At 47.2% G+C, this 24,926-nt stretch overlaps 1 protein-coding gene across 1 annotated transcript; it reads left to right on the forward strand.

Annotated features, from left to right (window-relative positions):
• The first annotated feature begins 12,535 nt into the window (after positions 1–12,535).
• On the forward strand, positions 12,536–24,177 carry LOC144278315 (omega-hydroxyceramide transacylase-like). Its single transcript, XM_077839580.1, has 5 exons — positions 12,536–12,737; positions 18,500–18,732; positions 19,704–19,769; positions 21,359–21,568; positions 24,073–24,177. The coding sequence occupies exons 1-5, from the start codon at positions 12,536–12,538 to the stop codon at positions 24,175–24,177; spliced, it is 816 nt and encodes a 271-aa protein (XP_077695706.1).
• Positions 24,178–24,926: the final 749 nt, after the last annotated feature.

The following is a 24,926-nucleotide window of genomic DNA, read 5'->3' on the forward strand; positions in this document are numbered from 1 at the left end:
GCACCCCCAAATTTGATAGGCGGTAGGGGAAGGGCTCAGACCCCCCATCCCAGAAAAGCAACCTCCCGGAACCTTGCTCACATGAGGAGAGGTAAGGGGAGGAGTCAGATCACTTCAGATGGGCAGGGTGCTCCAGACCCTGGCATGCACATGGGAGGGCAATATGTGGCTGACAAATGTCCCTACCTCAGCCTCTATTCTGCCCCATTCCCCGTGTCATTCACCCCCATGTTCCCCTTCCCAGTCTCGCACCCTTCCCCTCTCTCATCCCCTAGTCCCCATCCCCTAACCCTTGAGCCCCCTCCCCCTTCCCACCTACACTTCTACCCCAAATCTCACGACAAACTTCCCAACTGTCAGAACAGCAGGACAGTGGAGCAGGCTGCCTCGGGAGGTTGTGGAAGCTCCTTCACTGGAGGTTTTCAAAAGGAGGCTGGATAGCCATCTGCCTTGGATGGTTTACACACAACAAATCCTGCATTTTAGCAGGGGTTAGACTAGATGACCCTTGCGATCCCTTCTAACCCTCTGATTCTAATAATCATCCTCCACTCCCAGCGAGCCTTTGCTTATGTAAAAAGAAAAGGAGGACTTGTGGCACCTTAGAGACTAACCAATTTATTTGAGCATGAGCTTTCGTGAGCTACAGCTCACTCACGAAAGCTCATGCTCAAATAAATTGGTTAGTCTCTAAGGTGCCACAAGTCCTCCTTTTCTTTTTGCGAATACAGAGTAACACGGCTGTTACTCTGAAACCTTTGCTTATGTAGTTTATTTTCTTTCCAACAATAGTTTCAGCACCTTTTGACTACTCTGCTATATTCAGATTACATTCCCCCCAAATAAAACCCCGCTTTGCTAGAGGCAGATTGGAGCAGCACACCTGTTTTTTTTTAACTTCGGACTTCTGCCCTGGGCTGAATTTGAAATCACGATTCCTAGGCTGGTGCTTCAATTTAACACCCATGACAGGCCCTCAGAGCCACCCAGGTCCTATGATAAAGAGAGAGTTCTCCAGATAGCTAGCACCTGCTCACTTTAATCCAACAGGGTTTGTGAGCGTGGACATAAGCCTAACCGGAGAAGCAAACTCCTTTTGAAATGACATTTCATTTCACCCCGCACGCACACACACACACAACTGGATAGTCAAGTAGTCTGGTGTTCGTGTTTCTTTCCCATATTCATTCAATGGGTCCTCCATCAAGAGAAGATACTGCGCTTTCCCACCTGAGAAACAAGATGCTTTCCCCACGTGTGATGCTGTAGGTTTCTCAGAACTATCCCCCACATGTCTCATGTGTACCGAAGCACTGGCTTTAGGTTGTGATGTGTGTAATGATGGCAGGGAAGGGGGGGGGGAATCGCTGCTGCAGTTACAAGGTGCATCACATTTTACTGCCCTCATGTGGACTCCTGGATTGTGACCACGATGGGCCAGACTCATCCCGACTGTAATTCCATTCATGTCGGTAGAGATGCATCAGGAATAAACTCAGCCCAATATTTCTATGACTTGTTGCAATTTTAGGCTGGAGGAGGGTTGGTGAAAACAGATTTAAAAAACAAGATCCTAAATCTTTTGGAAAGGAAATGGAGCTATGTTGATTTACTCCAGCTGAGAATCTGGCCCTTGAATGTGGGAGAAATGCCTTATCCCTACTCCGAGGGCTCCCTGTTTTCTGTCGCCACACATCCTCTTACACATTGCTGGCCTGAGCTTGGTACAATCTAGCCTGCAACTTTTCCCCACTTGCTACCGCCTCTGACGAGTCAGATATTCACTAATCACACCCAAACCCGTCTAAGCCCTGGAACGCAGTGAGCTCCCGAGCTGTGCTTTCGGGTTCTCTGGAGCTCCATGCACCCTCACTGTGAAGGCAATGAAAATTCTGTCCATCTTCAGCGCCAGTCCCTCTGCCCCCAGCCCCACGGGGCCAGTGGATGTGGGACTTGCAGATTTTTATAGCTAGACAAAGGCCCCAGTTCAGGGAACCACTAAATCACGTACTTTCCCCTGGATTGCCACGGGACTGAAGCACACACTTAAGAACTGTCTTCAGTAGAGATGCTTTTCTGAACCGGGGCTAAAATGACTATATGATGTGTAAGGCTGGGATTCTCAACGCAGTCTAAGGGAGTTAGGTGTCCAAATCCTATTGACCTTCAATGGGAATTGGTTGCCTTTGGTGATCCCAGCCTAGTTAAATAGCTGTTTTTCCTTTAACAAGTTGCAGAAGACAACATCACAAAGCCATTGAGCAGGGAATGTTTTCCCACTCATCAATCCTGGAACATACCTAGATCTTGAATCCATTTGACATTTAAGCTCTTCTGACTTCATTGCGGCAACATCTCTAAAGTTATTGAGTTAAAACTTTCCCATGTGTAAGTTTCCCTTTGCGTAATCTATTATCAAAATATCACACGAAAGGATTGTTAAATAGAACTACAGACCTCAGTCCCTGGAAAAATCATGAAGCAGGTCCTCAAGGAATCAATTTTGAAGCACTTAGAGGAGAGGAAAGTGATCAGGAACAGTCAGCACAGATTCATCAAGGGCAAGTCATGCCTGACCAACCTGATTGCCTTCTATGAGGTGATAACTAGCTCTGTGGATATGGGGAAAGTGGTGGACGTGATATACCTTGACTTTAGCAAAGCTTTTGATGTGGTCTCCCACAGTATTCTTGCCAGCAAGTTAAAGAAGTATGGGCTGGATGAATGGACTATAAGGTGGATAGAAAGTGGGCTAGATTGTCGGGCTCAATGGGTAGTGATCAACCGCTCGATGTCTAGTTGGCAGTCGATATCAAGCGGAGTGACCCAGGTGTCGGTCCCGGGGCCGGTTTTGTTCAATATCTTCATTAATGATTTGGAGGATTGCGTGGATTGCACCCTCAGCAAGTTTGCAGATGACACTAAACTGGGAGGAGAGGTAGATACGCTGGAGGGTAGGGATAGGATACAGAAGGACCTAGACAAATTAGAGGATTGGGCCAAAAGAAATCTGATGAGGTTCAACAAGGACAAGTGCAGAGTCCTGCACTTAGGACGGAAGAATCCCATGAACATCCTGCACTTAGGACGGAACATCCTGCACTTAGGACGGAACTTCCTGCACTTAGGACGGAAGAATCCCATGAACCCTGCTAAACCCAGTGTTGTGAGTTCAATCCTTGAGGTGGCCATTTAGGGATCTGGGGCAAAGATTGGGGATTGGCCCTGCTTTGAGCAGGGGGTTGGACTAGGTGACCTCCTGAGGTCCCTTCCAACCCTGATATTCTATGATTCTATGATACAGTCTACCTCCCTGCATGAGGACCGTTAGCCTCTGTTAGACCCCACGCTGCCTTTTCCTTCAGTAGATCAGTAGCTCCATCCCAATCCACAACCTCTCCAGCGGTGATTTAAAGCAATTTAACTTCTTACCGCAGCTGCTGCTTTACTTAGAGAAGCAAGCATGGCATTTCTGACACTGTCTGACGATTCTCAGCTGCCTGGCAGCCCAGCCTTTGACTCCCAAGGAGCACGAGGGCTGAACAATCCTGTCCAAACACAGCTACAAACTGAGTTCAATGCACTATGTAGTTGCCCATTGGTATCTACGGAGTCTCGTGATTGCCAAGGTCTGACAAAAGGAAATTCACTATAGACTGTATTTCTTTCAAAGCACCCCCACAGAGCAGTTTGCACACGTGCACACTGTGGGCACAGTCGCTGCACACTGGATAGGATCCAGTCTTAGGGTTTTGCCTTTACTACTTATGTAAATCTCAGCAAGGCAACTTCTTTGGCCCTGACCCTCATTGCCTCTGCTGAGAAACACGCCACAACTCACGTTTCTAGGGTGAAATCCTGGTCCCACTGAAGTCAGTTTAGCAATTGACACTTCAGTGGAGCCAGGATTTCACCCCTAGATCGTAAAGTGGGATTAATTTGCTCCATCAGGGTGAGTCAGGAAAAGGGCTCTGCATCTCTATACAGCACTCTAGAACTTGCCACCCTTTGACAGGTCAGTGTAGAGTTCACCCGCACGCCCACAGCAGGTGCTAATTATATTTTATAACTGATGTAGCCCCTTTTTTCAGAAAGGAGCTTGAAGTGTTTTACAAGTTACCTGTTACTGAAAACGCAAGCATCTGGTGAATAGAGGACCTGTGGCAGAATCATGAAAAGAATCCAGGTCTTCTGACTCCCAGTCCTTTGCTCTAACCACTAGGATTCATTGCCACCCACTCACCATGAGCCAAATCCTGTTCCCATTAGTTAGTGGCCCTACAGCTGTGCAAAGGCAGAAACCCTCCTGTGTCTGATTCCGACCTTTTACTCAGAGAAAGGGCAAGTTTCCCCAGGAGTTTGTCATGCCCAAGACCCTGGGATGAAATCTCAGTGACTCAGCAAGCCGGCTCTTGTCTTCTTTCTGTCTCCCCGTTGGGAGCTGCAGCCACAGACAAAAGCCAATAGGTGGGAAAGGCAAACAAAGAATAGGGATAAAGCTGAAAAACCTCATAAATGGTCCATAAAACAAGTTCAACCAAAGAAATTATTTCCTGAGAAACAGGCTGAATTCAAATGTCACCTGCTAAAAGGTAACTTTAATCTGTTGCTACAAGTACCACTACGTAGCTGGCATTCATCCATCAAGAGAACTTCTAGCTGCTGGTTTATACAGAACAGAGTAAGACAGATATAATGGACCTCTACACACATGAAGGCAGAGGTTTTACTACAGTGTCTTCTCATCGATTCAACAGTTGGCTTGATTTTCCTCCATTCAATTTGATCTAAGTCCAAGAAATGAAGTCATCTGGATGAAAGAGAAATACAAGATCCATCTTTTAGTTTGGATCAGTGTCACCCTCTTTAGGCAGATATGATACAATTTAATCACCGGCTATAGAAAACGGATCTTGAATTAGTAAGTTAAGGGCCTTGAATTTGGAATGAGAGAGAAGGGAAAAAACAGAGCCTTAGGCAGAATCCCTGGTAATAAAAGATGTCTCAGAGTCCCCCGCCCCGGCAGTGATCAAATGGATAATAAAATCACCAATTTGTTTCAAAGTAGCAGGAACAGTCGTGTCCAGAATGAGAGGCTGGGTCTGATCTGATCAGCACTGGTGCAACTGTATTGAATTCAGTGGATTTACTCCCGAGTCACATTGGTGTAAAGCAAGATGAGAATCAACCCTGCTGCCTTATAGTCTCAGGGCATGGCGACACTTGCAGGCGTAGAGCGCTTTGAGTTAAACCCGCCTTCGGAGAGCGCTGTAGGGAAAGCGCTGCCGTCTGTCCACGCTGACAGCTGCAAGCGCACTGGCGTGGCCCCATTTGTGGCACTTGCAGCGGCATTGGGAGCGGTGCATTGTGGGCAGCTATCCCAGCATGCAAGTGGCTGCACCGTGCTTTTCAAATGGGGTGGGGTGTAAGGGCTAAATTTTATAATTGTACTATAAGAATTGATGTAAAGTTTGATTTCATTCTGCCAGCCACCCTTTTTGAACAACAGAAAGGAATGACTGTCTGAGACTGGGATCCTGTTTCCCTTATGCATTACAATTAGGACCTGTTATAAAGTTTAGTTAGTAAAAGACAGGATTTGGTATTGTGTCTATGATAAATAGATTAGAGAAATGTTGAGGGTCTGACGTCCCAATGTGAATTGTTTTAGTTATAAGATTTAGCAAGACTTGATTTACAATGTATTCTCCATACCTTTGAAGGTTTCTGTGAGAGACTGTTTGTGTAAATGAGGAATGCATGCATCAGGAAAAGATGAGGTGTGAAAGCCATCACAAATGTCCAGACGGTCAAGAAAAAGTGAGAGACTTGGAAACACCAGGAGACAATCAGAAAATATCCATTGTATCCGAGGCTAAACATGTTAGCAGCATTGACGACCTCGGAGGTGAGGCACGCACCCCCGAAGGCAAGACAACAAATAGGAGATAACGATGGGAAGCCCGACAGTAACCATCAAATGATAACAGCGGAAAACCCCAAGATTACCACCACTTAAAGACTAATGATTGCAGGATGACATTGCAAAATGCATGGACTCAAATGGTAATTTACAAGTATAAAGCTGGGGTGTTTTGCCATGAAACTCTGGGTTCAGTCCTGCAAAGCCTCGGAGCTAGCTCCTCACTTGTGCTCAATCTAACTGGCCATTAGATTGACTTAAGCTACAACAGACTGGTAATTATAAAGACCATCTGTAGGACTTGTATGTGTGTGTTTGTGTGTATGTTGTGTGACTGAAAAGCATATGCTAACTGTTGTATTTTCAATAAATATGGCATATTTGCCTTCTCTCTGCTTTGTATAGTATAACAGGTGGGGTGGAGTGTGACAGGGAGTGTGTTGTGTGTATGTGGGGGGAGAGAGAGTGGGTTTTTGGGAGCTAAGAGCATGTCAGCATGCTGTCTTGTAAGTTCAGACAGCAGCAGACCCCTCACCCCCCCCCTCGCCTCTCTCTCTCACACACAGCATTCCACACTAATGGTTGCTTTGTCTCGGAGCAGATAAGCAGCCGGCTGTCAGAAACGGAGCTTTCAAAGGGCATATCCGCATTCCTACAGCCGATTCCAAACAATGACAAGAGTGGCCACTTGACTTAAGGGGATGATGGGACATTTCCGGAGGCTGATCAGAGTGCAGTAAAGCAACACCTCGTCCACACTGGCGCTGCGGGACTCCAGCGGGGGTGCAGCAAACGTTATTCCGCTGGCCGAGGTGGAGTACCAGCAGCGCTGTAGCCGCGGGGTCAGAGCGCTCTACGCGCCTTGCCAGTGTGGACAGGGACTGAGCTAGTGCGCCCAGGGCTCCTTTATTGTGCTGCAACTCGCAAGTGTAGCCAAGCCCTCAGGTCAGTTTAATTTACACAGAAGGGTGACAACATCAGCTTTCTGAAGGGGAAATGGAACGCTATAAACAATTCATCATTACTCTCCGGAGGAATAGCTTATACATGACAAATTTCATTGGTCAAGTGGCCTTCCCCTGCTCAGTGGCTTGCGGCACTGCACCGACAGCTGGACTATAATTTAGATTTGATTGTAAAGCCAGTCCTGTTCTAATTGAATTTAGAAGGGAGTTTTAGCCATTAATGTCCATGGGGGCAGGAGCAGGTCCTTAGGTTACAGGTTAGTTTTATTTGGGATCCAGTCCTGGAAACATGCGTGCACTTGAGTAAATTACTCAGGTGAGCCATGCTCTAGATGACATATGGGTCTAGGCATGCATGTAAAATTACTCACAGGGGTATGCATTTGCAGCACCGGGCAACTGGGAGAAAGGACAGTGAGGCACCTACTCCCCCTCCCTATAAGTCCCCCATTCCCTTGGGCCATTCTGCAGAGCCCCAACTTCTTGCTGCATCTCTCCCACCCGATCCCTGAGGGGATGGGAGAGTGATGGAGGGGGGCCTAAGCCAGCCTCCCCCAGGAGGAGGACGGGTTTGGCACATACCTGAGCTTCCCTGGCCGTATGGCTCTGCCATGGCCCAGCAGTGGGAAGCGCGTAGGACGGTCCCTGACCTGCTTTACAGGGGGACTGTGCTCTGACCTGCTCAGGAGCATGATGGGCTTGTGTGGGGAGGGATTGGGAGCAGTAACCCGACAGGCTTCTCTGACCTTTTATGTGTCCCTGCCGTCCTCGAATAACGATCAGGGGAGTCCAGCTTCATGAAGTACTTAATATAAACAATGAAATCACACAGAAGGGGGAGATTCAGCCTGTGGTTATGGCACCCTCTGTCTGCAGGAAATCGTCCAGTTGGGGAGGTTACTGTGGTGCTCAGAGTGCGTAGGGCTGCTTCTCACACCTACCTTTCTATGGCTGTGTGCTGTCTGGCTTCATTATCCCAAAGGATGGGGCTTTCACCCAAGTTAATAATGCCTAGCTCTTTTCAGCCATAGATCTCAAATTAATAATGCCTAGCTCTTTTCATCCATACAGCTCAAAGCCCTTTACAAAGGTGCCCCTTGTCATTATCCCCCCTTTACACAGATAGGGAAACTGAGGCACATAGGTTCTGTTAAAACTGTCTGGAATGGGACCTCAGAAGTGATAGACTTGGCTCAGCGGTGAAACCAGAGGAATCGTGTTCCTGCTTAGCTATTGAGTTGACCTGGAAAGGAAACCTTCTGAGCCTGTGTTAAAGAGGGAGTTGCCTTCATGAGTCCTCTTTGTTCAGTCCTGCTGGAACTAGCTACGCCCTGCTCAATAGGCACCCTGGGCCTTCAGCAACATAGACTAGTATTTCCCAACCAGGGGTGGGGTAGGTGACAGACTAGTCCAGGGAGAGAGCAAGGCACAGGAGAGGCACCCTGAGAGAGGAGAATGCTGCTCCACACAGGATGTGCCCAATCCCCGTGTATCTGCCTTCCCTGCTCCTGCAGTGGACCCTGATGCTCCTGTCCAGGGCTCACCAGTCCAAGTTTCTTTTCTCTGCTCACATGGCACCCTGGTCAGCCCCAGGAATGCAGTGCAGGGAGAGCCACTCATGGGCAGACACTTCCCTCTGCATGCTGGGCAGCATCTGGTCTACCGGCATGCAAAGGAACACAGAGGAGAAAGGAAAGGAAAGGGAACAGAGGCAGAAAACATGCGCGCGAGAGAAAATAGGTAGGGTAGCAACTATGCCAGGCCATGGAGCAATGAGACACAAGGGGTGTAGTTGGAGGGGCCAATCCACCGACCAGGAGGTTCCACCAGTGAAAGCTGGGGAAACCCTGGTTTAAGGAGCTGAATCGCTGCTTTGCCACACTCCAGGGCTGCTCTATGAATGGCTGCCAGCCTGGGGTCTATTCCCACCTCTGCCACGGACCTTCTGGGTGATCTCGGGCAAGTCATTTCACCCCCTCTATGCCTCAGTTTCCCCTCCTACCTCCTGTCTGTTTAGCACAGAAGGGCCAGATTGTTAAAGGTATTTAAGGTGCCTTAGAGGTAAATAGGCACCTAGTTGAATTTTCAAACCTCCCTAGGCACCTAACTCCCACTAGGTGCTGATCTGCATCTTAGGTGGCTAAATACCTTTAAAAATCTGGCCCTAAGCTCCCTGGGGCAGGGAATGTCTTTTACTGTGTTTTTATAATGCACTTAACCCAATGGTTACAGTGCACTAGGTCTGTTCCTGCTTTTGTTAAGTCAGTGGAAAAGCTCCCATAGTCTTCAAAAGGGCAGGATCAAACACACAATAAACACATAATTCTCATAAGTACAAAGAAATGCATTTCACTGCAACACAATCACCTTAACTCTGACCCACTGATTGTTTTAAAAATTGAATTTTTTTTCCAACTTGCTTTTCAATATTGAAACATTTTCTTTCAAGGGATATATTTCAGTGGGAAAGCTCATATACAGATACATATATCTTTCAATCCATAGAGTGCAAAGGAGAGAAGGGCCATTATTCTCCTCTATTTGGCACTGGTGAAGCCAAAGGAGAGAAGGGCCATTATTCCCATTTTATGGTGGGGAAACTGAGGCACAGAGCATTGATGTGACTTGCTCCAGGTCACCAGCAATGCTAGGAATAGAAACCAGGCCTGCCCAGACCATCATGCTTTCTATCTAATAGGCCAGCAGTTCTCAAACTGTGGGTCGGGACCCCATTTTAATGTGGTTGCCAAGGCTGGAGTTAGACGTGCCTGGGCCCGGGCCCAAAGCCTGAGCCCCACCGCCCAGGGCTGGGGCTGAAGCCAAAGCCAAAGGCCAAAGGCTTCAGCCCTGGGTGGTGGGGCTCAAGTTACAGGACCCCAGCCTGGGGCTGAAGTCCTTGGGCTTTCCCACACCACCTGCGGCAGCGGGGCTCAGGCAGCCTTAGGTTTGGTCCCGCCCCCGGGGTCATGTAGTAATTTTTGTTGTCGGAGGCGGGCTGCGGAGCAATTAAGTTTGAGAACCCCTGTATTAGGCAATTCTGTCTCTTGACCTATTTAATCAGCTGACAGTGGAATTTACTGGTACAGAAATTTTAATTGCTGTTTCTTAAGAATAATCATAGCACCACAGAAGATTAGGGTTGGAAGGGACCTCAGGAGGTCATCTGGTCCAACCCCCTGCTCAAAGCAGGACCAACTCCAACTAAATCATTCCAGCCAGGGCTTTGTCAAGCCGGGCCTTAAAAACCTCTAAGGAAGGAGATTCCACCACCTCCCTAGGTAACCCATTCCAGTGTTTCACCACCCTCCTAGTGAACTAGTGTTTCCTAATATCCAACCTAGACCTCCCGCACTGCAGCTTGAGACCATGGCTCCTTGTTCTGTCGTCTGCCACCACTGAGAACAGCCGAGCTCCATCCCCTTTGGAACCCCCCTTCGGGTAGTTGAAAGCAGCTATCAAATCCCCCCTTACTCTTCTCTTCTGCAGATTAAATAAGCTCAGTTCCCTCAGTCTCTCCTCATAAGTCATGCGCACCAGTCCCCTAATCTTTTTCGTTGTCCTCCGCTGGACTCTCTCCAATTGGTCCACATCTTTTCTGTAGTGGGGGGCCCAAAACTGGATGCAGTACTCCAGATGTGGCTTCACCAGTGCCAAATAGAGGAGAATAATCACTTCCCTCGATCAGCTGGCAATGCTCCTATGAACACAACCTGATATGCCGTTAGCCTTCTTGGCAACAAGGGCACACTGCTGATTCATATCCAGCTTCTAGTCCACTGTAATCCGCAAGTCCTTTTCTGCAGAACTGCTGCTTAGCCAGTCAGTCCCCAGCCTGTAGCAGTGCATGGGATTCTTCCGTCCTAAGTGCCGAACTCTGCACTTGTCCTTGTTGAACCTCATCAGATTCTTTTGGCCCAATCCTCCAATTTGCCTTGGTCACTCTGGACCCTATCCCTACCCTCCAGCATATCTACCTCTCCCCCCAGCTTAGTGTCATCCACGAACTTGCTGAGGGTGCAATCTATCCCACCATCCAGATAATTAATGAAGATGTTGAAAAAAAATGGCCCTGGGACCGACCCCTGAGGCACTCTGCTTGATATTGACTACCAACTAGACATTGAGCGGTTGATCACTACTCATTGAGCCCGACAATCTAGCCCACTTTCTATCCACCTTATAGTCCATTCATCCAGCCCAAACTTCTTTAACTTGCTGGCAAGAATACTGTGGGAGACCACATCAAAAGCTTTGCTAAAGTCAAGGTATATCACGTCCACCGCTTTCCCCATATCCACAGAGCCAGTTATCGCCTCATAGAAGGCAATCAGGTTGGTCAGGCATGACTTGCCCTTGATGAATCAATGCTGACTGTTTCTGATCACCTTCTTCTCCTCCAAGCTTCTTCAAAATGGATTCCTTGAGGACCTGCTCCATGATTTTTCTGGGGACTGAGGTGAGGCTGACTGGTCTGTAGTTCCCCGGAGTCTCCTTCTTCCCTTTTCTAAAGAAGGGCACTGTATCTACCTTTTCCCAATCGTCTGGGATCTCCTCTGATCACCATAATGACAGGTTTCAGAGTAACAGCCATGTTAGCCTGTATTCGCAAAAAGAAAAGGAGTACTTGTGGCACCTTAGAGACTAACCAATTTATTTGAGCATGAGCTTTCGTGAGCCACAGCTCACTTCATCGGATGCATCCGATGAAGTGAGCTGTAGCTCATGAAAGCTTATGCTCAGATAAATTTGTCTCTAAGGTGCCACAAGTACTCCTTTTCTGATCACCATGAGTTTTCAAAGATAATGGCCAATGGCTCTGCAGTCACATCAGCCAACTCCCTCAGCACCCTCAGATGCATTAGGTCTGGACCCATGGAATTGTGCATATCCAGCTTTTCTAAATAGTCCTTAACCTGTTCTTTCACCACTGAGGGCTGCTCAACTCCTCCCCATACTGTGCTGCCCAGTGCAGCAGTCTGGGAGCTGACCTTGTCTGTGAAGACAGAGGCAAAAAAAGCATTGAGTACTTCAGCTTTTTCCACATCCTCTGTCACTAGGTTGCGTCCCCCATTCATTAAGGGTCCCACCCTTTCCCTGACCACTTTCTTGTTGCTAACATACTTGAAGAAACCCTTCTTGTTACCCTTCACATCCCTTGCTAGCTGCAACTCCAGTTGTGATTTGGCCTTCCTGATTACACCCCTGCAAACTCAAGCAATATTTTTATACTCCTCCCTAGTCATCTGTCTAACGTATATAATGCCCTTGTAGTGGATAAGGAAACCGTGCTGGTTCGGTGGAAATGCATTTGAAGTTTCTTACCGGGGTCATTAATGTTTGCACAACCAATGCAAATGTTTCGTTTTCATAAGGTTTCGTGTGGCTCTTGTACTCTGTGATTACCAATGAAGAAAGCAACCGGCATAATTACCGAGTGCTAAGTGCTACGGAGCAATCCCACTGCTCTGAGTTGATGAATAGCATCAGATAAAAACACCAAGCGTCTTCTGACCCCACCCAACCCTGCCTACACCTCAGTGCTCACTGCTTGTCAGCAAAGGGCAGGCCATTCTGTCACGGACTAGAAGCTCGGCACCCCACAAGCTCTTTTGCAAACTGCAGGTTTGAGCTCCCAGCGTGGCTGCCAATGGCTGAAGAAGATCCAAAGGGGCCCGAAAGCCCAATCTCTCTCTCTTTTTCAGGGAGTGGGTTTCTTATAAACTACCAGGTAGGAGTGGTGCAGGCTTTATGGGAATTGGCACCTGAAACAATGAGATCCGCATCCAAGGTCTACGGAACATCGTGTGGGTCAGTCGTAGCTGCAGCAGTGGCGTGCGATGTTGACGTTGGTAAGGAAGGTGTCGATTTACTTTCTTCCGTATGCGTGTTTTTAAACATGGCTTCTTCTAGGGGGTATTTCAATGGGCAGAGAATCAGAGAAATGGAAGGCGGGAAAGGACCTCAAGAGGTCATCTACTCCGGTGTTTCCTTCCATGGACCAGTGCCAATCCCTGAGATCTCCCTGTCACCGTTTAGGAAGGCAGGAAGATGGTCCCTGGTATCAAAAAGATTGAGAAACACGGATCTAGTCCGTCCCCCTGCACTGAGGCAGGACCAAGGAAACCTAGACCAGCCCTGACAGGGGTTTGTCCAACCTGTTCTTAAAAACCACCACCGACGGGGATTCCACAACCTCCCTGGGAAGCTTGTCCCAGAGCATAACTTCCTTTATGGTTAGAAAGTTTTCCCTCACATCTAACCTAAATCTCTGATGCTGCAGATGAAGCCCATTACTTCTTATCCTACCTTGAGGACATGGAGAACAATCGATCCTGGTCCTCTTTATAACAGCCCTTAGCATATTTGAAGAGTGTTATTGGGTCCTGCTGGCATGCCTGGGGGTAGCGACTTGTATATATGAGAGGAAGGCTAGTCCAGTGGTTAGGACACTATCTTTGGGCTGAAGAAAGCTGATTTAATTCCCTGTTCTGTCACAGATTCCTGTACGTCCTTGGGCAAGTGACTTAGGGCTACTCACAAGAGGGATGAACGTGCCTCAGTCCAAAATTTAGGCATCATGGGCATTCACACAACCGCCGTTCAGCTGCCACCCAAAGACCTCTGGCCCCTAAGTGTCTGCAGCTGGGCACGCACACAGCCCCCTCAGCCCTGACATGACTGAGCAGCTCGGTGCTGAACTCACATCTAAGCCCCAACGGGAGTCCCAGATGAGGTGTTTCGCTGTCTGTTTTGCCTGTGGGACCCAATCTGGTAGGCATGCTCAGAGACACCCTGAGAGCATGAGTGGTGGTGGTGGTGTTGCCTCCCACTCCCGCCCAGCGGTTAGAGCACTTAGCGGGCTGTGGAAGACCCAGGTTCAAATCCCCACTCTGCCTGACCTGGAGCCTGACTTGAACACAGGCCTCCGAGGTGGATGCCCTAATGACTGAGCTGTTGTGTGTTCTGGGGCAGAGTGCTCTCCTGAGGGAGTGGTTATGCTTTGTCTAAACACTTAACTATTCAGTGGAGTAGGGGCTGGAATGTGGGTCTCCCAGGTGAATGTGCTACCCACCAGGTACTGAGTCATTCTCTGGCTCTCCCTGGCCCACACTTAGGGCTCTTATGGAATACCTTATTCTGGTCAAGCTCCCTATGTCTTTATTTCTCTTGCTCTTTGGCATAATTCCAGAGAGTTACACCTAGAAACCTCTGGCATTTTGCCACAAACATCTGGTTTCTGCCAGCAGTGTCCTGATCGGGGGAGAAGGGGGCGGGGGCAGCCACCGAGAGTGGAGGCTGTGACAGATATGGAATTTCCTCCAGTATCCGTGGGAGACCTTATTGAATTAAGTTTCAGTATGTTTGGGGTCCGTTGTATTAAACGAATGGCTTGTGTGGGCCATGTCACCTACCTCCAGAGAGGAGATGGGATGTGAACATTGGGAAGTGTTATGGACTTCAAAGTACGATACTGAACAATGTACTAGGCAAGAGTGGACTTTGTGGGCAAAGAGGGTCAAGTCGTTTTCCTGGGGTATCTCTAGATGGGGGTGAATGCAAATTCCCCACTTCCGGATATGCAAAAACCCAGCATGCACTTTGAGGAGGGGATCATTTTCTGATGATCAGCAGCTCCTGGAGTCTCAGTATCAAAGGACCAAGCTGTATAAAGGAAAGATTGAACTATTTACGGGAGTGCTAGTTCGAGCTAAGGTTGTTATGAACTTGTAACCACTGGAAAAACCCCTGGTGTGGTTTGAAGGACTGACTCCTACCAGAGCACTCACTGGAATGAGGGGTGATCTCTGGTAACGTTGTTAGCATGAGCGTAGGTTCTTTTATTGTTTTAATAGGTTTCCTCTGGAATGCTTTCATGTTAAGAATAAATGTGCTTGCTTACAAAGGGCTGTGTGGTCACTTTTCACTGCTGCCAGTTACAGCTGTTCCTAACTGTCAAAGAGACAGCAAAGCACATTGGGCTGTTTAGGCAGTCTGGCTTGCTGGGGATATCACAGGGCAGGGAACTGTGCAGCTTGGAAAAACTCTGGTCAAGAGGGAGAGAGACACAAGTCTCTACCCACAAGAGATGATGGCTGAGTTGCTGGGAGCACAGAGAGGGTGCCGTTGGTGGACCAAGGAGGGGAATGCAAATGCAGTTGCCCTGAACTCTGACAGAGGCAATGGGGGACAGGAGCCCTAAATAGAAGACTGGAGGGGGTCTGGATCAAGGAACAATGTGTACGAAGACGGTAGAGAGATAAATGAGGATTGTGTGGGCCATAACAGGCATATTTCTGCATCCCTCATGCATACCTCTTTTAGCCCAGGGATCTTACTTCCTTTTCCTCCCCGCAGAAATGGTTTGACAAGTATCCTGGAGCTCATCAGACCAGGTCTCCCTGCCAATGGGCCACGAACATACTTCCCCAGTGCACCTATGCCAACCTGCTAATGTTGCTGAGGAGTCAGAGATAAGGTCCTGGCATTGCAGCACAAGGCGGATGGACAAGGGAACGGAGCGTCTCTCTGTGTCTGGGGGTGGCGCTGAGTCTGCGTGCTCTGCATGTTGTTGGGATACAATAGGGGGAAGATGTTTCTCTTAACTCATCAATTCCTTTCTTTTAGAGATGAGTGTGAGGGGGGCTTGCCCTTATGCAAGCCAACGTGGTTTTGAAAGGAAGTTTGGTTGGTGAGATGTAAGGTTGGACCAAATCCAGGGACTTGTCTTGTGATGTTGTGTGTGGGTGAAACACACTGGGGAGTGTTAGGTACAATCTAGTAACAACATGTGCAAGCGTCTTCAGTTACAAAAGTCATCGTCTATGATGCAATATTTAGATTCTGCTCCTGAGGTGAAATCTACAACATTGAGATTGCTGCCAATTTACGATTGAGCTAAAGCCCTCTGAAGTCTTTCCATTCACTTCAGAGTGCTTTGAATCAGATGTGGTTGCCCCATCGCAAAAAGATCTATTGGAATTGGTAAAGGTTCAGAAAAGGGCAACAAAAATGATTAGGGGTATGGAACGGCTGCCATATGAGGAAAGATTAGTAAGACTGGGACTTTTCAGCTTGGAAAAGAGATGGCTAAGGGGGGTTATGATAGAGTTCTACAAAATCATGACAGGTGTGGAGAAAGTAAATAAGGAAGTGTTATTTACTCCTTCTCATAACACAAGAACTAGGGGTCACCAAATGAAATTAATAGGCAGCAGGTTTAAAACAAACAAAAGGAAGTGTTTCTTCACACAACACACAGTCAACCTGTGGAACTCCTTGCCAGAGGATGCTGTGAAGGCCAAGACTATAACAGGGTTCAAAAAAGAACTAGATAAGTTCATGGAGGACAGGTCCATCAATGGCTATTAGCCAGGATGGGCGGGGATGGTGTCCCTAGCCCCTGTTTGCCAGAAGCTGGGAATAGGCCACAAGGGATGGATCACTTGATGATCACCTGTTCTTTTCATCCCCTCTGGGACACCTGGCATTGGCCACTGTCAGAAGAAAGGGTACTGGGCTAGATGGACCTTTGGTCTGACCCAGTATGGCCGTTCTTATGTCCTTATGGCCTTAATGCTTTCTTGTGAAAATGCAACTGTCAGCTAAATAGCAACTGCTGGGGAGAAAAGTTTCTTACCCCCTGACAGATTGTTTGATTTTTGTTTTCTCTCTGACTCCTGATATTTATTACACCGCTCCGCCCAACTCCCCTGCAGGACTCACTGGGGAAGCCCAGATTCACAGCTCTTTCTTTTGCAATCGTGGAGAAGATATGCTTTGAGATTCTTCTTGGAAACAGTTTTTACACAGAACCCAGTGCTGGTTGAGATCACTTTATATTGCTAATTATTTATACATCACCATAGGCTACAATGAATCCAGATGTGCCTAACATATAATGGAGAGCATCAGCCCTGAAGATATTACCAATGGCGTGTAAAGTAACATCCGTCGGGGATTATTAATTGTGACTATTACAAGGTCACAGACTGTGAACCTGCTCCCTGGGCTACACCCTAAATAAAATGCTTACAGCCCAGATTGTGGGCCAGATTGGATTGCAAATGCCTTATTTAGGGTGCTCGCCGATAATCTGATCAGGTCCTTGATAATAAATAAAATAATAATAATGGATATTGCTTAGCACATCATTAGGGATGGCTTCACAGATGGGTTTCAGAGTAGTAGCCATGTTAGTCTGTATTCACAAAAAGAAAAGGAGGACTTGTGGCACCTTAGAGACTAACCAATTTATTTGAGCATGAGCTTTCGTGAGCTACAGCTCACTTCACTGAATGCATCCGATGAAGTTAGGACGGAAGAACCCAATGCACAGCTACAGACTAGGGACCGAATGGCTAGGCAGCAGCTCTGCGGAAAAGGACCTGGGGTGACAGTGGACGAGAAGCTGGATATGAGTCAGCAGTGTGCCCTTGTTGCCAAGAAGGCCAATGGCATTTTGGGATGTATACGTAGGGGCATAGCGAGCAAATCGAGGGACGTGATCGTCCCCCTCTATTCGACATTGGTGAGGCCTCATCTGGAGTACTGTGTCCAGTTTTGGGCCCCACACTACAAGAAGGATGTGGATAAGTTGGAAACAGTCCAGCGAAGGGCAACAAAAATGATTAGGGGTCTGGAACACATGACTTATGAGGAGAGGCTGAGGGAACTGGGATTGTTTAGTCTGCAGAAGAGAAGAATGAGGGGGGATTTGATAGCTGCTTTCAACTACCTGAGAGGTGGTTCCAGAGAGGATGGTTCTAGACTATTCTCAGTGGTAGAAGAGGACAGGACAAGGAGTAATGGTCTCAAGTTGCAGTGGGGGAGGTTTAGGTTGGATATTAGGTAAAACTTTTTCACTAGGAGGGTGGTGAAACACTGGAATGCGTTGCCTAGGGAGGTGGTAGAATCTCCTTCCTTAGAAGTTTTTAAGGTCAGGCTTGACAAAGCCCTGGCTGGGATAATTTAATTGGGGATTGGTCCTGCTTTTGAGCAAGGGGTTGGACTAGATGACCCCCTGAGGTCCCTTCCAACCCTGACATTCTATGATTCTAAGTGAGCTGTAAGCTCATGAAAGCTTATGCTCAGATAAATTTGTTAGTCTCTAAGGTGCCACAAGTACTCCTTTTCTTTTCACAGATGGGACTCTCTATTATTTGTTTGGCACATTTTGACTCACTAGACACATTGAGCCTGTGTAAATACTTAGGCTCTCTTAACACAAATATTTGTGTTCCTGGGGTTCTGATCCAATTAAATGGAGGCTAAAGTTAACCAGCTATCAAATTAACTGTAAGGTACCATGAGCCAAATTCTATATGCGTACAACAAAGCTCCCCTTGATTCTCTTAATCTTAGGCAATAAGTATATTGGAACAGGGACCATTTCATTACTTGCGTCTACAACCCCTAGCACTGTGGAACCTTTGACAGGGAATTCTAGGTACTACCACAAGACAAGTAACAACATTCTTGTCTACAGATTTTAGAATATTCTATTCTATAGGTTCTCATCCCACATTCATCATAGTATAGCATTGGGATGGGAGAGAATGTGTTCCTTTCTGTCTATAAACGCTGGTGATTGTGATCGGTTACTCCCTCCCAGGTCTGATAGAAGAATTTTTTCATGAAGCTGTGGAAGAAGCCAGGAAAGTGAGCATTCTCACCCTTTGTCCAGGTCACCGTATGCTTCGGATCATAGAGAAGGGGATGAGTCAAATGCTGCCGGAGAACTCACACCAGCTGGCTTCGGGGAAGCTTTGCATTTCCCTCACGCGTGTGTCGGACTTACAGAACGTCATCATTTCAGAGTACAGATCGAAGGAGGAGGTTGTACAGGTAATGGTGGCTTTGTTTCCTATGTATTTAGAAGAGGGGGAAGTCATTAAACTGATGATGAGCTAGGGAAACAACAACTGAGTTTATTAGGGAGAGAGGACTCTTGTTGAGCCTAATTCAAACTGCAGGTGCAGGCTACGAAGGGAGAATTCCAACTCGGTCCGATTCCACAGAGGCTCCACCCCCAGCTGAGCATCAAGTTATAAGCAAAATATTCCATCAGCTCTAACTCTTGTTGGCTTATTTATCCAGCGGTCATTTGGATACGGAGACAGTGGCCACATACAAATTAACCCATAGTGCTTGACTCTGCCCGTTGCATGGTCCGTGCCCATGAGTGAAAATGCCAGTTCTGCTCTGACCTACCAATTTACAGAGCTGTCCGGCTGGATTCACCATCAGTTTCTCTGGAATTCTCCCCTCAGGCAGCACAATGGGAATCAAACCTTTAATAGGCTCTTGGAATTCAGTCCTCATTTGAATCAGTTGCGACAATGCGTCGGCCATTGTGTTGGCCAATGTGTTGACAATGTGTTGGCCAATGACTGTAGAAGAGCTGGCCCCGTATGGAAGAAAAGCATCATTGTGCCCAGTTTACAGATGGAAAAAGTGAAGTACAGGGAGAGGAAGTGACTTGCACAAGGTCCCATAACAAGTCAGTGACAGAGATGAGAATAGCCCCCACCTCAGCTGGTCCGTTGCCCTACCTCAGCTGGGGAGTGCAACTAACCAACCGCAGAGTAGCCAAAGAGTCTGTACACAAGCTGCTGGCAACGGCACAGCATCAACACACTGAAATAAAGACAACCAGGTTTTTCCCCCTCTACGCTTGCCCCATCGTGTCAGTCTGAGGTGTTACTTGTAACAATAGGTGCAGCATTTTCAGAGGGAAACATTATTTCCTGGCTGATGATGCGCCTCTAAAATATTTCTCTCTACTCACCTGTAACCCTCTGCCTCTCTCCCCACAGGCAGTGATCTGTAGCTGCTTCCTTCCTGTCTATTGTGGATTCAACCCTCCCTCCTTCCAAGGCATGGTGAGTGCTCTTTGCCAATGCTCCAGGCGGAAAATGTTCTGATCTCACCAGAATCTGGGCTGACATGGATCTCAGGCACGCAGCTGTGGTGTGCAGCCCTTGCTGCCTGGGGTCTGTCAGGGTTCCCTCCCCACTCTGAACTCTGAGGTACAGATGTGGGGACCTGCATGAAAGACCCCCTAATCTTATTTCTACCAGCTTAGGTTAAAAACTTCCCCAAGGCACAAATCCTTCCCTGTCCTTGGATGGGTACTGCTGCCCACCGCCAAGGGAGTTAGACAAAGATTCAGGAAAAGGACCACTTGGAGTTCCTGTTTCCCCAAAATATTCCCCCAAGCCCCTTCACCCCCTTTCCTGGGGAGGCTTGAGAATAATCTACCCACCAGATAGGTACACAAGGTGAGCACAGACCAGACCCTTAGGTTTTTAGGACACTAAAAAGCAATCAGATTCTTAAAAAACAGAACTTTATTATAAAGGAAAAAAATAAAAGAAACACCTCTGTAAAATCAGAATGGAAGGTAATTTTACAGAGTAATAAGATTAAAACATAGAGGATTCCCCTCTAGGCAAAACTTCAAAGTTACAAAAAACAGGGATAAACCTCCCTCTTACCACAAGGAAAATTCACAAGCTAAACCAAAAGATAATCTAACGCATTTCCTTACAATTTGTAAGCTTAGATGCTTAGTTCAGGTATGGCTTTAGGAGATGTATTTTCCCTGCCCTGGTTCCTCACTGACCCAGAGAGAACACAAAGAAGCACAAAACAAAAACCTTCCCCCACAGATTTGAAAGTATCTTCTCCCCTTATTGATCCTTTTGGTCAGGTACCAACCAGGTTATCTGAGCTTCTTAACCCTTTACAGGTAAAAGAGGGATTTTATGCTACCTTAGCTGTATGTTTATGACAGGGTCCTAGTGGGTTATTATTCCAAGAAGCATTTTTGTCAGTTTCAGTCCATGGGACTTCACACCCCTTGAGTTTTGGTGCAAGTTTCAGGTTGGCTGGGAACTGTGGAGGAGGCAAAAGTGCAAATGAAACCAGCGAGTTGAGTTAAGCTCTGAGCATATGGATCCCTCCAGGTTGCAAGTGTTTGCTTGAGCCATTAGCACTGCCATGTGCCCCAGCTGGCACAAGTTAATATTCGTCTGCAGTATGCATATAAGGGCCCATCCTGAACCCAGATCTACACAATAGCATCTAGAATCTAGGGTGTTCACCTGGTGTGAATTGGAATAGCTCCAGTAAATGCAATGGACCTGTGCTGATTTACTTGAACTGAGGATCCACTCCCTAGATCTCTTTACTCCCAATCTGCTGCCTTAACCACAAGACCACCCCTTCATTCAATGGCATTAGCTACATAAGGCCTTGATTCTCATTTGCACTAAGACAGCGTAAAAGGGCCTTAAAATGGGCTTCAATGTGATTTGCACCCCACAGTTCCCATTTTACGTGCCTATGTTGTGATCTGGACTTCCTAATGGGATTTAGCTCTCTTGTTAAGGCGTGCACATGAGATAAGCATGCTGTGATACACACCGAAGATGAACCATTATCTGATTCAAACCGCATGTCTTCTCAGCGCTACATTGATGGAGGTATGACGAACATGCAGCCTGGCTCGGACTCGGAAACCATGATCACGGTATCCCCTTACACAGGAGAGGTCGACATCTGCCCGAGGGACTGCCCGACCTATTTCAACTGCATTAGCGTCTTCCGAAGCACCTTCCTGCTCTCAGCTGAGAACCTAAGCAGGTTTAGTTACAGTATTTTCCCACCCAGTCCTCCGGTGAGTAGCCCCAGGGACTGCACAGTGACAGATCATTTCGGTATGGCCAACCCCAAGCATGTGAGGATCATAAATCATCCCCCAGCCCAAATCACGAGATTGCTAAAAAATCATGCGCCTTAGGAAAAAATTCTGGGTAGGTTCTCTTGGCCTTCTGATGTTTCAGCCTGTAGAATTCAAATGTGCAGGCTTTACTCCACAGCAGTGTTTTCTTAACGAAGTCAGAGATGCTCACCAAAAATAAATAAATAAAATAAAAAACCCACATGACTCCAGTAGCTGGTGCTTTAAGAAAAACACCAAATATTGTGAGATGCACAAAGAAATGGCAAGAGTTGGCAACACTGTGGCACTTTTTTTGCAATTCGAATGACTCTCCTTTATAACGCTGAGTGGTTTCCCCTGCAGGTGCTACGCGAGTTTTATTTACAAGGATATCACGATGCCATTTTCTTCTTACAGAGGCACAGTAAGTGTTACAAAGATTGGGAGGTCTATGTGAGTTAGGAATTCCTAGCTTGCTCTGTCTCACAAAGCATCACTAGGATCTTTTGCACAATCCCAGGTCATTACACATCACCCAAGTTCATGTGATTATTTGTGAACACGTAACTCTTGTAATTATCAATAGGGGAGAACTGGACAGTAAATGGAACGGACAAGAAAATACCGCAGCAGACACCTGTGCACTGTGAAAAAGGTAGAGGATCTGTATTTCTTCTCTCCTGTTGGTTTTCACTAGCCGAGTAACATTACACTGAGATCTCTATGGCATGCTGCAGGAAGTGAAAGGACATGGAGTACCTCCTTTGCAAACCCATCAGGAACGCGGTGAGAACATCAGGAAGGGGAGGGAGCATAGGTGTCAACTCTGTGGGTGCTCAGGGCCAGAGCACCCACAGAAAAAATATTAGTGGGTGCTTAGCATCCACCAGCCATAGCTGTTTGGTGGCTCAGGGAGCGGCTTGGGGGAGGGCAGCAAGCAGCGAGGGCCTCAGGGAGGAGGTGGGGGGGCGGGGATGTGGGAAGAGGCAGAACGAGGGCGGAGCCTTGAGGGAGGGGGCGGAGCCTCAGGGTAGAGAGGTTTGTGGGGCACCCCCCCCCCAGAAAAATAAAAGTCAGCACCTATGGGAGAGAGCGAAGGCCATATTCACTAAAGTGACCGTTGCTGGTGCATCTTGCTGAGCCGGTTGTGTGTGAAACATCATCAGACACACGGCTCCTTCCCTTCTGCCCCATGGGCCGGCTCAAGCCAATATCTCGGAGGGTCCGGCTTCTTTCTCTCTCCCTCTGGGCAGAGATGGTTATACGATGATTACTCATTACTTATGTAGCATTATAGGTGTGCACGGGGAGCCACGCCCAGCAGCAACCCCAGAGGGGTCTTTGCGAGAGGAACATGGTCAGTGGCTGGTCTGCAGCTCTATCCCTCTGCCCCTGGCACTGACCCATACTAATAAGAGGTTTCAGAGTAGCAGCCATGTTAGTCTGTATCCACAAAAAGAACAGGAGGACTTCTGGCACATCCACTCCCAGTCTTTATTCAAGCCTAAGTTAATTGTTTGGCCAATGCACATGGCAGAGGGGCATTGCTGGCACATGATGGCATATATCACATTGGTAGATGTGCAGGTGAACGAGCCTCTGATAGTGTGGCTGATGTGATTAGGCCCTATGATGGTGTCCCCTGATTGGACAAACCGGATAGTCTCTACGTAAAAGAATAAATGGACACAAATCAGATGTCAGGAATTATAATATTCAAAAATCAGTCGGAGAACACTTCAGTCTCTCTGGCCACTCGATTACAGACCTAAAAGTCGTAATATTTCAACAAAAAAACTTAAAAACAGACTCCAATGAGAGACTGCTGAATTGGAATTCATTTGCAAACTGGACACCATTACATTAGGCTTGAATGAAGACTGGGAGTAGATGTGTTTTTACATAAAGTAAAACTATTTCCCCATGTTTATTCCCCCCCCCCCCCCATTCCTCACACGTTCTTGTCAATTGCTGGAAATGGCCCACCTTGATTATCACTACATAAGGTTTTTTTTCTCTCTTGCTGGAAATAGCTCACCTTATCTGATCATTCTTGTTATAGTGTGTATGGTACCACCCAATGTTTCATGTTCTCTGTGTATATAAAATCTCCCCACTGTATTTTCCACGGCATGCATCCGATGAAGTGAGCTGTAGCTCACGAAAGCTTATGCTCAAATAAATGTGTTAGTCTCTAAGGTGCCACAAGTACTCCTTTTCTTTTTGCATACTAAGGGAGAGCAGATATTTGAGTTTCCTCTTAATTGAATTTGCCTTTATTGACCACTTGTTATTTAAGGATTGTATTTGTTTGTTTCACCTCTGTTGGCTTTTAGTGGTAGCTCTGCCTGCTCCAAAGAGCCAGGAGATGCCTGGATCCCCGGGCTCAGTTGCTGAGATCACATCACGGCATCCTGTGCCATGCAAACTTCACATGAACATGTCACGTTCTCTCACAGACAGGTGAGAACGACTTGTATGAGGATTTCACAACAGCATTAGCCACGAAGGCCCTGTCTTCATCCGAAAAGAAGGGTGTGCTCTTCATTCAAGCTAGTAGCTGAGTGAAGACAAGGCGTGCCACAGAGTCCATAACTCGACCAGGTCATGTCTGTTAAAACTATGCACTGCCTTGTCTTCCCCAGGATTGTTCCTTGAGTTCAGCTATGTTGACGGAAAAACTGATTCTCAGCTGGCGTAAATCTGATCATGCCAAAGACTCCAGTTAGACTTATTCTGATTTACCCCAGCTGAGGATCTGACTGCAGTGTCCCTTAGTTGACAAGTAGCTAGGACACCTGGGTTCTGTTCCCAGTTCAACCACTGATTCTCTGTTTGACCTTGGGTAAGTCATGTAGCTTGCATATATCTCTGTATGTGTGTAGACGAATAAGTTCTAACAAGCAAAATCAATCAGTGGGAGTTGCTAAGCCAGGGTTAAAATTGAAACTGGGTTCCTCTTTTACGTCCTATTTTGCCCTCCCCAAATATATGCTACAAGAACAGTCATAGCAGCTGCCTTATTGACTGGTTAAATCTAGTGCCAAAGTAGAACTTTTGTTTTGCGAAATTTGAATTGATTCGAACAAGGGGTTCTTGAATAACAACACCTTACAACAGAGATGTTAAATAGTTCTAAGTCTTCCTATAAACTTCTTCTAACCTTTTATTGTCACTTTGTAACCCCACCCAAAAAAACCCCCCAAATCAGAAAGAAAAACAATGAAATTTAGGCCATGTCTACACTAGTACTTATGTCAGCAAAACTTTTGTCACTCATGGGTGGGGGGGAAAAAACCCCACACCCCGTGAG

Source organism: Eretmochelys imbricata, chromosome 21, assembly GCF_965152235.1.
Source record: "Eretmochelys imbricata isolate rEreImb1 chromosome 21, rEreImb1.hap1, whole genome shotgun sequence".
NCBI lineage: Eukaryota > Metazoa > Chordata > Testudines > Cheloniidae > Eretmochelys > Eretmochelys imbricata.

Bases quoted from the DNA above. Each gene is read 5' to 3' on its own strand.
- LOC144278315 (XM_077839580.1), top strand. From the start codon at position 12,536: ATGGCTGAAGAAGATCCAAAGGGGCCCGAAAGCCCAATCTCTCTCTCT. The intron at 18,733-19,703 runs GTAATGGTGGCT...CTCTCCCCACAG, and splicing joins CGAAGGAGGAGGTTGTACAG to GCAGTGATCTGTAGCTGCTT. The intron at 19,770-21,358 runs GTGAGTGCTCTT...ATGTCTTCTCAG, and splicing joins CTCCCTCCTTCCAAGGCATG to CGCTACATTGATGGAGGTAT.